We start from the raw sequence: 14,558 nt of genomic DNA, 5'->3' as shown, positions 1-14,558 counted from the left end.
TCACTTAGCGGCCTGTCATAAAAGGAGTCTTCCTCCAATCGTGGTGTAGAGCTATAGGAAAACAAAAAGCATAACTGTAGGGACATACATATAAACACATGATCTTTATCATAAACACTCAGGCTGACACCTATGAAGAATCCCCCCCCCAAAACTCCTTTAAACTGCAGTTGAAGCTTAGAGCTGGTGGCTCCAGCAGATGTTAGGGCAACTCTTATAACTTGGCCTATGTCTCTCCTGGGACTCCACGGCAGGGGCAGGGGCAGGGGCGGGGGGCACTGATCAATCTGTCAGATTTTAAGACTTGGGAGAAACACTGCAAAGGGTTTATTGTTGCCAACAAGACCTCTAGAGCCTGCAAACAGGAGGCTCATTTCCCAAAGGGCCCCTAGCAGGCATCAGAGACTCCTGGTCTTCTCAGCACCACCAATACCTTTTTGCACTCTTAACCAAATGAACAATGTCCCTCCCGTGTCTTTTGGGGAGGGGGGCAGGGGCTTTACAGTGAGAACCGAGGGGCACAACTTCATTGTGCATACAGCATGCATAGTGACACCGATGGATTTATCGGTGCTGTCTCTTCTATGAACCACTCAGGAGCACAAACTCTGTGCACATGCGCAAAAGGACACTTGAGCACCAAAAGGGCAGAGTATTACTCACTCATTCAACGAACTATAACTCTTGGGATGTTTTAATGAGCCAGCCGGAGAACTGCTCTCTTAACGACTGCTCTCTTCTCGCTGGAAACGATTACGATCTTGCCGCGACAACTGTTACTATCATCATCATCAAGAGTGATAATCCCTCCGTCATTCTTCCACTGAAATGACAACCAGCAGCCTCCAAGATGCTACTGGCACTGTGTTGCCTCTACTTCCAAAGCAGAGAGGGTTGTTTTTTTTTTTTTCATTGTATTTAATTCAACCTCCCCCTGTTACAGTTCTCTTAGGTTGGAATCACACAGGCAGGCGCGCCCACACACACAAATGGATGCACTGAGAACTTCGTAGGGGATCCTGGATCACCAAGCCGCTGCTTCACAAACACTTGCTCTCGGAACTCTCTGGCTGCCTGTGCTGTTCAGGAGAAGCTCTAACAGGGACTTCGGTCCACCACTTCTAATCTCAAGTTCAGCATTGGGACAAATTGCTACGGCCAAACTGAAAACTCTCAGCTTCCATTTCCTTCTCTGTAAAATGGGGATAATAATGGAACCAACCACCCAGATTAAGGATCAGTGAACTTTTACTTTTGACTTTGCGGGATTCAAGGTCTCTGTCTCAACTACTCTGCTCAGCTGGCATAAGGCAAAAGCAACAACAGACAAGATGTAGATCAATGGCATGGCTGTGTTCCAATATGACACTGAAATCTGAATTTCAGATCATCTTCACAGATCACAAAGTCTTGTCTTTTGCTTCCCCCTCCCCAACCATTTAAAACTATGAAACCTACTTTTAGCCAATAGGCCATAAAAAACAGATGGCAGGCTGCTTTTGGCCTCAGGGCCATAGTTCGTTGATCCCTGATATAGAGCCCATGATGAGGATTATATGAGTTAATGACATAAAGCTCTCAGCAGACTGTCTGAGACCTAAGTACTCAACCCATAGGATTTGTTACTATTCTAGAGGACAAAAAAGAAACTGATGTAGATGAGGGAAAGCCCTTCAACTTGACCTAGACCTACATAAGCATATCTCAGAGCTACCGTGGGTTTGGTTCTAGACCACCACAATAAAGCAAATATCTCAATAAAGTCAGTCAAATGAATTTTTTGGTTTCCCCACTTTGCTCCCGGAGAGCAGGGTGCAATGACCTGAGAATTTTAGCAAAACAAAAACAAAAACAAAAAGTTAGCAAAAGTACATGAAACTGAAGGCAGGAGATCCAGGTGTCTGCTTGCTGCAGATGTTGTATAACTAACTACACCCTGAGGAATCATGTCGGTAGGTGTGAATCAACTAGTAATGATGATAATTATAAAAGCCAAGTTCAATGACTTATGTAACTGCATACTAAGATTTTATACTATAAAATTGCATCCAAAAATGAGGCATTATAAAGGATTTCCAACCAAATGGAAAGAGACCTGAAGAAAACCACCTACTTGACCCATGTTTGCATTGCCTCCAGGTCCATCGGGGTTATCATTCACACATTTAGACCACCCACACACATATAGGTTTGAATCGTGTGGCCCAGGAAACAACATGGGTGCTCCTGAAGGTAGAAAGAAGCCCCTGGAAGGTATCTCCCAGTGATACAAGGGTGATGCTCTTTTCCTTCTGCTCTCTCCGATACCCCATCCCCTCCCTCCTTCCAAAGAGGAGGGGTATCGGGTCCTCCCTGAAGCCCAAGAACTGACCATTATACTCAGTAAAAATGACATCAATGTCACCAACCATACCATAAGGACAAGGCTAAAAATTATCAGTCTGTGACTTATCGCATGTGTATATCATTTAGAATTGCACACCATAATTTAAGGGTTTTTTCTTTTGTCATTACTCTCGTTACCATTATTTCTTTCCATATTGGAAATAACACAAGAGTGCAACATGAAGACCACTTATAGGCCCAGACTGCAAGGACTTTCTGATACAAGGACCAAATGTGGGAATTATCAGTGAAACAGTTGTACCTGGAAGAAAAAGAGATACCATGCCAAACCTACTGAGCTATCACTAGAATAACAGAAGCTGGCTTCCAAAGCTGGAGAGAAGCAATGGAATGAAGAAAGCTGGAAAGAATGAAAACAGCCACAACTAAACCACAACAGCTGGAGACCTACAGTTACTTGATTTATGCAATGGGTTTTCATCAGGTGTGTGTTTTGATTTGTTTTTAAAGAACACGACAGTTGATCTTCTTTTACCTGGTCCCTAAAAGGAACATTTTTGATTCTAGTCCACAAGCATTTATTAGGTACTGATTACATGCATAGCCCTAGCTTAAGCCATGGACCAGGTGAAGAAATCTTCCAAATTAAATACAGGGGATATGATTAGACAAGTATATAATGAGGCCAATGGGACAGACCGCCTCAAGAGGTCAGAGATGGGGTTACTGTCACTATGGGTGTCTGGAGAAGTAAAATGTATGAAACTTTACTATCAGAAGCATATGATCGAGGTCTGCAAGAAAGAACACATACAACAAGTGGGGAAATGAGCCACAAAGCAAAAGCATGAAGGTAACTGAAAGAATAAACAGAAATATTAAAGGATGTGGGAGATCGGAGTGGAGGTCACTCAGTGCAATGGGCTGGGTAGTGTTCCCTGGGAAATTCCTGCCCACCGAGAACATCAAAATGTAACCCTATTTGGAAATAGGGTCTTCGCAGATGTAATTAACATGAAGTCCTACTGGGTTAGAGTGATCCCTAAAGCCAATGACTGTTATCTTTGTAAGAGAAAGGAAACAGACTTGGACACAGACACAGAGAAACACAGGGAGAAAGTGATATGAAGATGGCGATAGGAATTGGAATGATACAGTTACAAGCCAGGGAAGGAACACCAAGGCCAGCCAGCAACCACCAAGAGCAAGAAGAGGCAAGGAAGAATTCTCTCCTAGAGCCTTCAGAGGGAGCATGGCCCTGCTGATACCTTGAGTTCAGACTTCCAGTCTCCACAACTGTGAGAGAATGAATTTCTATTTTTCTAAGCCACCCAGTGGGGATAGTTTTGTTATGGCAGCCCTCGAGGAAACCAACGTACTCAGCAAACAGAGTCACTGGAAGAACAAAACCGGTGGCAGGCGGGCATCCAAACTGGCCTCATGGATAGGTATGGGACCTATGGTTTTTCTCCTTCTGTTCCTCACCCCAGAGCAAAAATCTAGGCTCCTTGTACTCTCTCTGTATGCTGCAGAAGAAGATACGTTCCCCTTTGAGGAAATTATTCAGTAGCAAGGGGACTATTCAGTAGATTAGCCTCAAGGGTGCTGGAAAGCTAAAGAATGCCACATAAATACAAAGTTTCACAAACAGCGCCATCAGAGAGAGAAATTACATGCCCTCTCAGGCTTCCAGGCAGAGCCGTCATAACTTCAGGGAAGGAACGCTCCAGACACCAGCCAGCAAACTTGACTCGACATTGCTCTATGGCTGAGTTACACCATGTATTATGCAGAAGCTGGCGGTAATCCCCATCCTGATTTGCATGCAGAAGCCATTTTCAAGCACCCCTGTTCCTTCAGGGTGCTTGGCAGCAGCACAGTGTCTGATAAATAGAGCAAGAAGGTGATCTTAACTATCCAGCGGGGCTAATCAGGTACCAGCCAGGATTAAGCAGAGAACCTCTCTGGAGGTGAGCCTTCTTTCATCTAGGTATGTTTTTGCTATAGCAGATTCTTTTTTTTATTTTTATTTTTATGCTTATTTTTGGGGGGTGAGGCAAGAGCATGAGTGGGGGAGGGGCAGAGGGAGAGGAAGACACAGAATCTGAAGCAGGCTCCAGGCTCAGAGCTGTAGGCACAGAGCCCGACGCGGACCCATGAACCGCAAGATCATGACCTGAGCCTAAATCGGGTGCTTCACCGACTGAGCCACCTGGGCGCCCTTCTATAGTACATTCTTAATACATAATGAACTTTGATTCCTCCCTTCCTCACTCCCCACTTCTCTCCCCCCTAACTTTCCCTCTCCCTCTCTTTCTCAATTTATACATAAAACAGTCTCTCCTTCCGTTTGTTTTCTCTTTATTACCAAGAGATCTAGGAAAATATTCTCATTGTAAAAGATATGAGAAGGGATACCTGGGTGGCTCAGACCGTTAAGCATCCGACTCTTGATTTCTGCTCAGGTTATGGTCCCATGGTTCATAGGTTTGAGCCCTGCATCAGGCTCTGTGCTGAGCATGGAGCCTGCTTGGGATTCTCTCTCTCTCTCTCTCTCTCTCTCTCTCTCTCTCTCTCACACACACACACACACACACACACACACACACACACTAAACTTTAAAAAAAGGATCTGAGTAAAACATATAAATACTTAAAAATATGCAGTTATTTTGAGAGAGAGAGAGACAGAGAGAGAGAGAGATAATGAGAATGCAAGCAGGAGAGGGGCAGGGGGAGAGAGAAGAGAGAGAAGACAGACAGAGAGACAGAGAGAGAGAGAGAGAGAGAGAGAGAGAGAATCCCAAACAGGCTCCATGCACAGAGCCAGACGCAGGGCTCAATCCCACCAACCACAAGATCACAACCTGAGCCAAAATCAAGAGTCAGATGCTTAACCAACTGAGCCACCCAAGTGCCCCCCAAATATAACTATATATAATAGAATGTATTTCATCACCTCCCTCTACCCTCTCTTCCCCTGAGGTAACCAGTTAGTACAGATGTTTGCAGAATTTCTCTGCACTTACATATTCATCTAAAATAATCTGTTTAGGGGCACCTGGGTGGCTTGGTCGGTTAAGCGTCCGACTTCGGCTCGGGTCATGATCTCGTGATTTGTGAGTTCGCGCCCCACGTCGGGCTCTGTGCTGACAGCTCAGAGCCTGGAGCCTGCTTCAAATTCTGTGTCTCCCTCTCTCTGACCCTCCCCCGTTCATGCTCTGTCTCTCTCTGTCTCAAAAATAAATAAACATTGAAAAAAAATTTTTTAATAAAATAAAATAATCTGTTTATTTTCATATATAGGGATCATTCTCTAGGTGGTATCTTTACCTGCTTTCTTAACTCCAAGATCTATCTAATAAATTTTTCAGTGTCAATACTACAGGCTAACGACTGTCTGTATCCCACAATTTATTCAGCCTTGCCAAAATTACAGGCTTTTTATTTCTTCCAATTCTCGGTGCTATAAGCAACACTACAACAGATATCCTTGCATCAATATATACCTGTGCTTGGATAAACTTTGCTTTCAATAGATTCATGGAGATGAGCTCATTGGATCAAAAGACATAGGCATTTTTTTTTTAAACACGTCTACACTTTTACTTCTGATTTACACTTTAAATATCCTAGGTACTTTCTTTGAATTCACCACTTAGTCTCATAAATTTTGATGTTGAATATTGTTAATCATTCTAAACTAACCTATGAAGCATATCATTGCACAGCGCAAAATTAAAATTCAAGAATCTCCTATACAAAGTGGTTTATTCTACACAGAGAGAAAGTTAACTCATCAGATGAGTCCAAATGAGCAATGGCTGATACCTTTAGAGAGAATTTTAATTCAACAACAAAAATGTCATCAAATCAGCTAAAACATAATTTTTATATTACCTTCCAGCTGCTTGTTTGAGCGCTTTGACAAAAATGAAAGAACTAAAAGGAATCCAATGGTTAAATTACCACCATTTTGTTATAGTTCTTCACTTATTATGCCCAGAACAGATCGTTTGTCATTAGCGTGTGAGGGATGCAGACATCTTTAAGCTAGAAAGATAAGTCCAAATTTCCCTCCCAAATGGCTTTTCTAGTTTATACGCCCCCACCAGAAGTGTTACCCTCATCCTCATCAATTGGATATTATCAGTATTAACCATTTTCCCAGTGTAACAAAAAATACCTTAATTTACATTTTCCTTGTTACTAATGATATTGAGCACCTGTTTATGAGTTTCCTGGCCATTTATTTTTATTCCTTCTACGGGTCTTTACACATTTTTTATTGAGTTGTTTATCTTTGGGTTTATACCATCACACTTTATAGATTCTGCATATTTACGACTCGTTAGGTAGTTGGCAAATGCTCTTCCATTATTTATTTTGCTTGTGTTTTCATTTATTTATAATTTGTTTTATACTCATTCACTCGACAAATATTTACTGAAAATCTACTGCTCATTTGCAGTAGCAAAGCAAATATTCTGGTACATGAGTTTAATTATTCCACAAATTTGTCAGCATTTTGCTCCATTATTTCTGTTTTTTATATTTTCCTTAGGAAGCCCTATTCCATAATTATAAGAAATAGTCCTGAATTTTTACCTAAAACTTGTATAGATGATTAAAAATATTGGGCTTTTGAATTTATCAGGAATTAATCCCATGGTGTGAGGTAGGTCTTTAGCTTCTTTTCTTTTTCCAAGTGGAAAGGCAATCCATAAAATCGTGCCTTGAAATCCATCTTTCTGATAGGAAATACAATCTTTATCATAACCCATATTCTCACAAATAATGGGTCAGTTTGAAGGGTTTTTTTCTTTTTCTGTTTGGTTTCTTTTCCTATTCCTGTGTCTATCTTAACATGTCTATCACGAGGACTCAATAATTATAGCTCATATGCCTTGATTTGCTACCTAATAAAACAAGGACCCTATCATTGTTCTTTTTCACATATTTATCAGCTATTCCGAAGCATTTTCTTTTGTAAATGAGCCTTTTTCACATTTTTTAAAATGTTTATTTTGAGAGAGAGAGAGACAGACAGACAGACAGATAGACCATGAACAGGGAATGGCAGAGAGAGAGGGAGCCACAGAATCTGAAGAAGCAGGCTTCAGGCTCTGAGCTGTCAGCACAGAGCCTGACATAGGGCTCAAACTCGCAGACCATGAGATCATGACCTGAGCTGAAGTTAACGCTTAACCGACTGAGCCACCCAGACGCCCCTGTAAATGAGCTTTAGAATCAGTTTGTTAAATGCCATAAGGGATCTCATTGATATTTTGATTTGAAAATTATTTGAAGGTATGCATTAATTTGCAAAAAAAAATTGACCTTCGCAATATCAAATGGAAGCTAAGAAGTCTCCATTTACTGAACTCTTTTTATCTACTCCACAGTAAAATTTCAAAATTTATATAGATTTTGCACATTTCTTGTTATATTTATTTGTGAGTAATTTATGTTTTTATTTGTTATTGCTATTGTAAGCAATAGTCCTTTTTCCCATTACATTTCAGAAATAGTTGCTGCTTATGAATAAGTATTGTTTCAGGATATTAATCTTGTATCCAAGGACAAAAACCAGTATCAATTGTGGGTAGGGGGTGAGGAAGGAAGACAAGTAGAGAGCCTGGAGAGACCCAGAGGACAAAACCACATTTAAGATGCTATATGGAACTATGCAAAGGCATCCAGCACCCCTGAACACCCTAGCTTGGCTGAACGGAGTGAGGCATGGGAGCAAGACAAAGAAATCCTGGAGTAGTTTGGGGAAGTGTTGTGTTACGACTTTGAAGGACACTGAAGGACACTGTGAGTGTCAGTGAAGGACACTGAAGAAATGGCCCCATGCTGTGTTTAAGCAGAGGAGGACCTTACATGGTGTACATAAGTTTTCCTGAGGCTGAAGCATGGCACAGAAGAGGCTGAGCAGTGTCTGCCTGTCCCAGTGGTAAATACAGAAGTGCTAAGAGCCAGTGAGTGAAAGGTACCTGGAGAGGGCACCACCAGAGTGACACTCTGTAGATGTGCAGGGCAAGACCATGGCCAGGAGCACAGGTCTTAGCAGCATATGCCAGCACACACTGAAAGGCCAAATGGGACCAGTCACATTCCGAGAGGATGCAGTGGGGAAAGAGGGCAGCAAACAAAGGCCAAGTCACAGAAGACAGGCCACAGGAAGATTCAGAGGACTGGGCACAAGAGAGATGTCACCCTCACCGCCATGATGATACGTAAGCTTCCCCTGCCTCATGATGCCATTCTGGGAATGGAGAAAGAGGAAAAGCTCTTGGTATGGGAAAAATACCCCAATACGGAAGTATGCACTTTCAAGTGACTATGTTTAAATAATGAATTCACTGAGTAATTTCCTGAAAGAGATCAAATTCTAAACTGGCAGATCTTAAATTACCCTGAAGTGGCAAGACTGAACTTTTTTGTCCCCAAAGAAAAAGAGGCTCACAGCAAACTGAATTCAGTCATGGGGAAATAATGTCACATTTGTGCATGTCTGAGTCATAATGTATAACTTTTTAAAACCTCTTCATGCTAATACAGTTTTTGTGGTTAAATAGATCCTACAAGATATGAAAGTTCTGTTCTCTTGATGTGTGCTACTACATGTGAACACACTAAACTACATTCTACAGTTATGGGAACAAGGCCAAAATCTGTAGGGCATAGGTGAGAACATTCACTATTCCTACATGGGAAAGAAAGACTCTGAAAACCAAACATCCAAAATATCCCATTTCATTTAACACTTAATCTGCAGACAACCCACTATCTGAATACTCTGGAAAGAAAAAGATCAAAGCACAGTCCACATTTGAACTTATGGACATGCAATGATGGAATAGGGAAATGAAGAAGATATTCCCCTTAATACTGCCCAAATTATGTAGCCTACCTTCATTTTGACCTAGTCAACAAGGAACGATAAAAAGTTTGATCTGAAGGTTCCGGTTCCAGGAAGTACTGATTCATTGCACCCTACCCTGTCTCTCCCACTGAATGCAGCTATAAAACCTGGACAGAATGTGTACAGCAGCTACCTAAGGACACTGGAAAGTAAATAATAGTAGGTAGAGTGGAAAAGACAACAAGAATTCAAAGGACCACTGAACTGGTGTTGGATTCTCCACAGTCTTTTCCTATGGTATCCCCTGGAGAGATCTCTGAGATACTGGAAGGGCACCACCATGGATGGTGAAAGCTCCAAGAGAAGCTCCTAGTTAAGGCAAAGGGGGCTCTGGCAGCAACAGAGCAATAGCAAATGGGTTGGAGATTTTCTTGTCTGGAAGTTTTTTAACCTACTTTCTTTGATAATTACAAAAATTCTCAAGTTATGTATTTCATATTGGGTGAGTTTTGGTAATTCCTGGTATTTGAGGAATGAGCCCATTTCATCTAAGCTGCCAAACTTAAATGCCCAGAGTTGTTCTGTGGGGTCTGTAGTGATAGCCTCTCTTTCATTCCTGGTATTGGTAACTTGTGTCTTCTATTTTTTTTTCTTTATCAGTCTTGCTAGAGGTTCATCACTTTCTTGACATTTACAAAGACCAATTTTTTAAATTAATTTTGTTTCATGTATCCACAAACAAAGCAACTTGGCTGATTCTCTGAGTAATTAATGCTGATTCAAGAAGCCAGTCTCAAAGGATTGCATGCTTTAGGATTCCATTTATATGACATTCTCAAAGGACACAAACTATACTGACAGAACAAATCAGGGGTTGCTAGTGGCTAGGGGAGGAGGTGTGTGACTACAAAAGGAGAGCACAAGGGAGGTTTTGAGGGTGATGGATATAGTCTCTACCCTGACTGTACTGGAGATTATACAAACCTGTATGTTAAAATTTATAGAACTATACACCAAAATTAGGTCAATTTTACCTTATGTTCATTTAAAAAGTAAAATTTAAGTTCAGAGGAGAAAAAAAGACTTTGGTTTAAGAAGTTTTTCCACTTTAAAATGTATACCAAACTAAGGAGCTGTCCAACTAACTATTCTCTCAATTAAATATTTCTCTTCCTTAATATTTGGAGTCAACATAAAAATAAGTTTGATTCTGCCTATTTTCAACAAGATTTGGGGGAAACAAGCACTGTCATGTAACATTGTTGGGAATAACTTACTATAAGGTCTTTAAATGGATATTTATCACTAAGGAAATGAAAAATATGTATAACTTTTAATCCAACAATTTCATTTCTAAAAGGAATTTCTAATACAGATGTACTTGCATAAGATTCAAGAAAGTATATACAAGAATGTTTATTGTAGCATAATGTATAATAGCAAAATATTAGAAAATATTTTGATGTCTATTAATTATACATGCATGTAATTATCAGCCATTTTTAAAATGAAGCCAGTCATCAATCACCGATACTAAAAAAAAAAAAAAAAAAAAAAAAAAAACCCTCTAAAATTACTAAAAAATAACAACGTGAAGAAAAATGTTTACAGATTGATCTCATTTTTTGTTTATAAAAGGTCTCACATACATTGGGGAAGTTTATATATACATAAGAAATCCCAGAAGAATATACAAAATATTGTTAACAGTTATTTCTTCAGAGTGGGCTTGGAGATACAAGGGGGAAGAGAAAGGAAATAGTTTGAGTTTTCATTTTAAATTATTTTGAACTAAGAAAAAGCATGGACATTTAAAACCTATTTTAATACATGAGGTGTGAATATCTATGTGAGGTAATGGATATTAACTAATCTTACAAAATGCAAAATGGTAATCATTTTGCAACATATACATATATCAAATCATTATGTTACACATCTTAAACTTATACAATGTTACATGTCAATTATATCTCATTAAAATTGAAAACCTTTAAATAAAAAGTAAAATAAAAATAAAGTTTAAAAAAATGCTAGTAAGAAATAATAATGCCTTTGTAGAGAGTTTGTTAATCAGGGCAGCTGACCTCAGCCAACCCTGGGAAACACCATTCCTAGGAACACCCATAGGTAAAGGTATCTCAATAGGGTCAGGGAAAAGAACCTGAAAGTCTACCATCAAACCGTTCCTCCAAGAAATTTTGTCCTCAATGGCTTCTCAAAAGCAGTCAAAGTATAAAAGGATACCCAAGAAGGAAGTTGCCTGGAGTTCCGCAACCAGATAGATCCTTTTGGATGAGTTCCAGGAGTTGAACCCAGTTTCTCTGAGTTAACAATATACAAGCCCTATTTTAAATTTTTTTCTAATTTAAAGTTAATGTTTCCAGGATATACATATAAGAATAAAGAAATTCTTGATACTAAAAGACACCATCATCAACAACAACAAAACTAGATTTGTGATCTTGGGAAAATTACATAATTTCTTGTTCAGTAATGTCCTCAAAAATACAACAGCAGACTGGGTGATGGACAAGACCTTTACCACTTCCTAGAGCTAGTGAGTCACCCCATCTGGTTTGGAAATTGAATTTTACACAGCTTTTATCCAGATTCAGATTTCATTTGTCATTAGATTGACATTACCCAGTAGTCAAATGTCAATCTTTAAAACATTTTTACCAAACATTATACATTTCCAGTTGGTTGTTCAGGTTTACTTAGCATGGGAACAAAGCTCTTAAGCAGCAAATTCTTTACAAATTACAAGGTTTTTTTTTCTTCGAAGTACTGAAATACATCCGACTTTAAAGATATTTATATTTTTAAACTGTGTGTAGCCTAAGGAAAATATTGCATGACATTGAAGAACCAAAGTCAAAGAATCATTAAATATGAAAATAAGTTTACTGAAAAATTGTCTAAACACTTTTACATACATAAACAAAAATATCGAAACTTAGTAGCCAAGGGATAAAAGCTAGGCATCAGCAATTTTTTTGGACATGCTATTCACTCTTATTATCCTGCATATCATTCTATATGGAGCCTCCTGATACCTGTCCTGCTATTTCTTCTTGGATGCCTGACCCAATTCTATTCCAGTTACACCCCAACGCACTGACCTCTCTGGACTTCACATGTCCACTGCTGCCCTTGTTTTCACCTCATACATCTTTCCTGCCAGCTCCCTGCAACAGCCATGGCTCCCAGCAGCCATGGGCATTAGCCTGCCACAGAACAACTTAGTTGTCCTTCCTGCATTGATCCAGAGTTTGTTTGCTCCTGAGACATAGGGGAGGGAAGGAAGAAGAATGGGAAAGGATAAAAAGAAGGAGGGATGGGGGGGAAGGGAACAAGAGAGGGAGGATGGGGGGAGGTGGGGAAAGAGGGTTAAGCAATAAATGTATTAGTGGCTAGTTTGCCATCCGTGTTTGGTTTCTTCCTTCTTCCACTTAAAAGGCCTGCCCAGAATAATTTCTTCATATTTGAAAAAGGAAAGAATCCCCTGAATAATGATAAGTGACATAATAGGCACTAAACTGATTTCTGATGAGAAACTGATTTATCGCCTACATTTCAGAGCCCTGGGAAAGTTGACATGGAAGGATAAATGGATTTCAGGGCAGGCAATGAATTTCTGAAATGCATTTCAAAAGCCCTCCTCCAAGCCATAAATAAAAGCAGGTTGCCTATAGCCTGGCACAGATGATCAGGACAAAACACCATGCCATCCAGGACCTAGTCAACACCCTCTTCACAATGCCCAAAGTAGATGACCAGCTGTTCTAGAAAGATGTTTCCCAAGGCAACATCTGTTGCCTGTTTCCCCCCACCAAAAAAAAAAAAAAAAAAAAGTAGTTCAGAACGTCATGAGGGCTTGAAAACAACTACTAAGGGGGAAAAATTATTGTATGGAGTTTGAGGAGTACAAAAGAATAATACAATCTTCAATAAAGTTACTGGCAAGATTCTAGTTTCAAAATACACCTGCTTTCCTTATCCCCCCAAGACTGCACCTCCCATCCTGAACCACCTACTAGCAACCTCCACAATCCAAAGGAACCAGGTACCTGGTGATTATGTTGAACAGATACTTAGTCATCTAATTCCAACGTTCCTGTTCAAATATGAAATATGAAGGTAAGGTGATAGTGACTTCAAGGAAGGCAAAGGCCAGAAAATAAGAGAAGTTACACAGCACCCACTAAGAGAGAGAAGCCCCCACCCACACATGTTCATCTCCCTCCATCCATTTCTTCCCTGGCAGGAGAAATTTTGTTAAGAGACAGGACCTATCTTTGGACATTTCGTAGCAAAAGTGAAACCACAGATTGACACTTACATTTCATTTGCTTGGAGATGGACTTGTTAGGTTCAAGCCAGTGCTAGGAAGAAAAAAGCAGAGATTATGGGTCAAACAGCTGAACCATACACATGACACATACTTAATAACTAAAAGAAATTTAATACAGATAGTCTTTTTCCAAAGTACAGTCTTGGTTCCCATAGATATTCCTCAAGGTTCTGCCTTCTGAAGATCAACACAAACAATTCTGCAATAAGAATACAACAGGCAAGGGTATAAATTACAGAGAATTAGTACTTTCTGAGTAGTGTATGAGTCACACAGTTGCTAAGAGAGAAGAACAAGGGAGAGAACATGCACTTCAATGGGATATTCTCACGGCTCTAGTGGACTCCTAGGTGATACAGTTCCATTGCTCTGGGCAAGTCACAGATGGTTGAAGACTTTGACATCCATGACCTCAAAGAGTCACAGTCCAAGACAGTTTCAGCACCCTGCTCCCCTGCCAGGTAGCCTCTGTTCAGGTGAACAGTGGGCCAAGCCAGCATTAGCCCCGTCACACAGAGGCAATTCTCCCTTTACAGTAGGGAGGAACAGAGGAGTTTAAATATCTAACTTCAAAGGCCTGAGATCATCCAGAAGAAAAACCAACTGTACCACAACACAAAGATGCCCAAAGACTTGGGTAGCTCAGAATGGTGTTAGTGACAGGCATTCAAAGCCGATACCATGCTGGGCCCAGTGGCTGGCTCATTCCACACCATGTGTGGAGGTCACTTCAACATGCTAAGAGCCAGGTGACTTTTGAGATCACTAACCAGGGTGTCCCTGAAGCCACTTGGGAAATGTCAAGAAGCGTCACTCTGTACACCTGCAGTTTATAAAGACACTACGAGGAGTGCCACTGGTATCCATCGGGAGATCAGAGAGCCCACACTTACCGGGCATCCCCCACGCTCAATACTAGAGACAAAAGAGGATGCTCACCATGAGTTGAGGCTTACACCCCATTTGTGCCATCCAGCAAGCCTC

At 40.4% G+C, this 14,558-nt stretch overlaps 1 protein-coding gene across 2 annotated transcripts in view; it reads right to left on the bottom strand.

Annotated features, from left to right (window-relative positions):
• The window catches only part of FRMD3 (FERM domain containing 3), a 308,042-nt gene that overhangs the window by 125,078 nt on the left and 168,406 nt on the right, over positions 1-14,558 (bottom strand). For both annotated transcript variants that reach the window (XM_047831399.1, XM_047831398.1), the window contains exon 3: positions 13,563-13,605. In XM_047831399.1, the coding sequence (XP_047687355.1) occupies positions 13,563-13,605 (43 nt within the window). The remainder of the gene's footprint in view (positions 1-13,562; positions 13,606-14,558) is intronic.

This window comes from Prionailurus viverrinus, chromosome D4 (assembly GCF_022837055.1).
Source record: "Prionailurus viverrinus isolate Anna chromosome D4, UM_Priviv_1.0, whole genome shotgun sequence".
In the NCBI taxonomy this organism is placed as follows: domain Eukaryota; kingdom Metazoa; phylum Chordata; class Mammalia; order Carnivora; family Felidae; genus Prionailurus; species Prionailurus viverrinus.
This window is presented reverse-complemented; position numbering and strand designations above follow the sequence as displayed.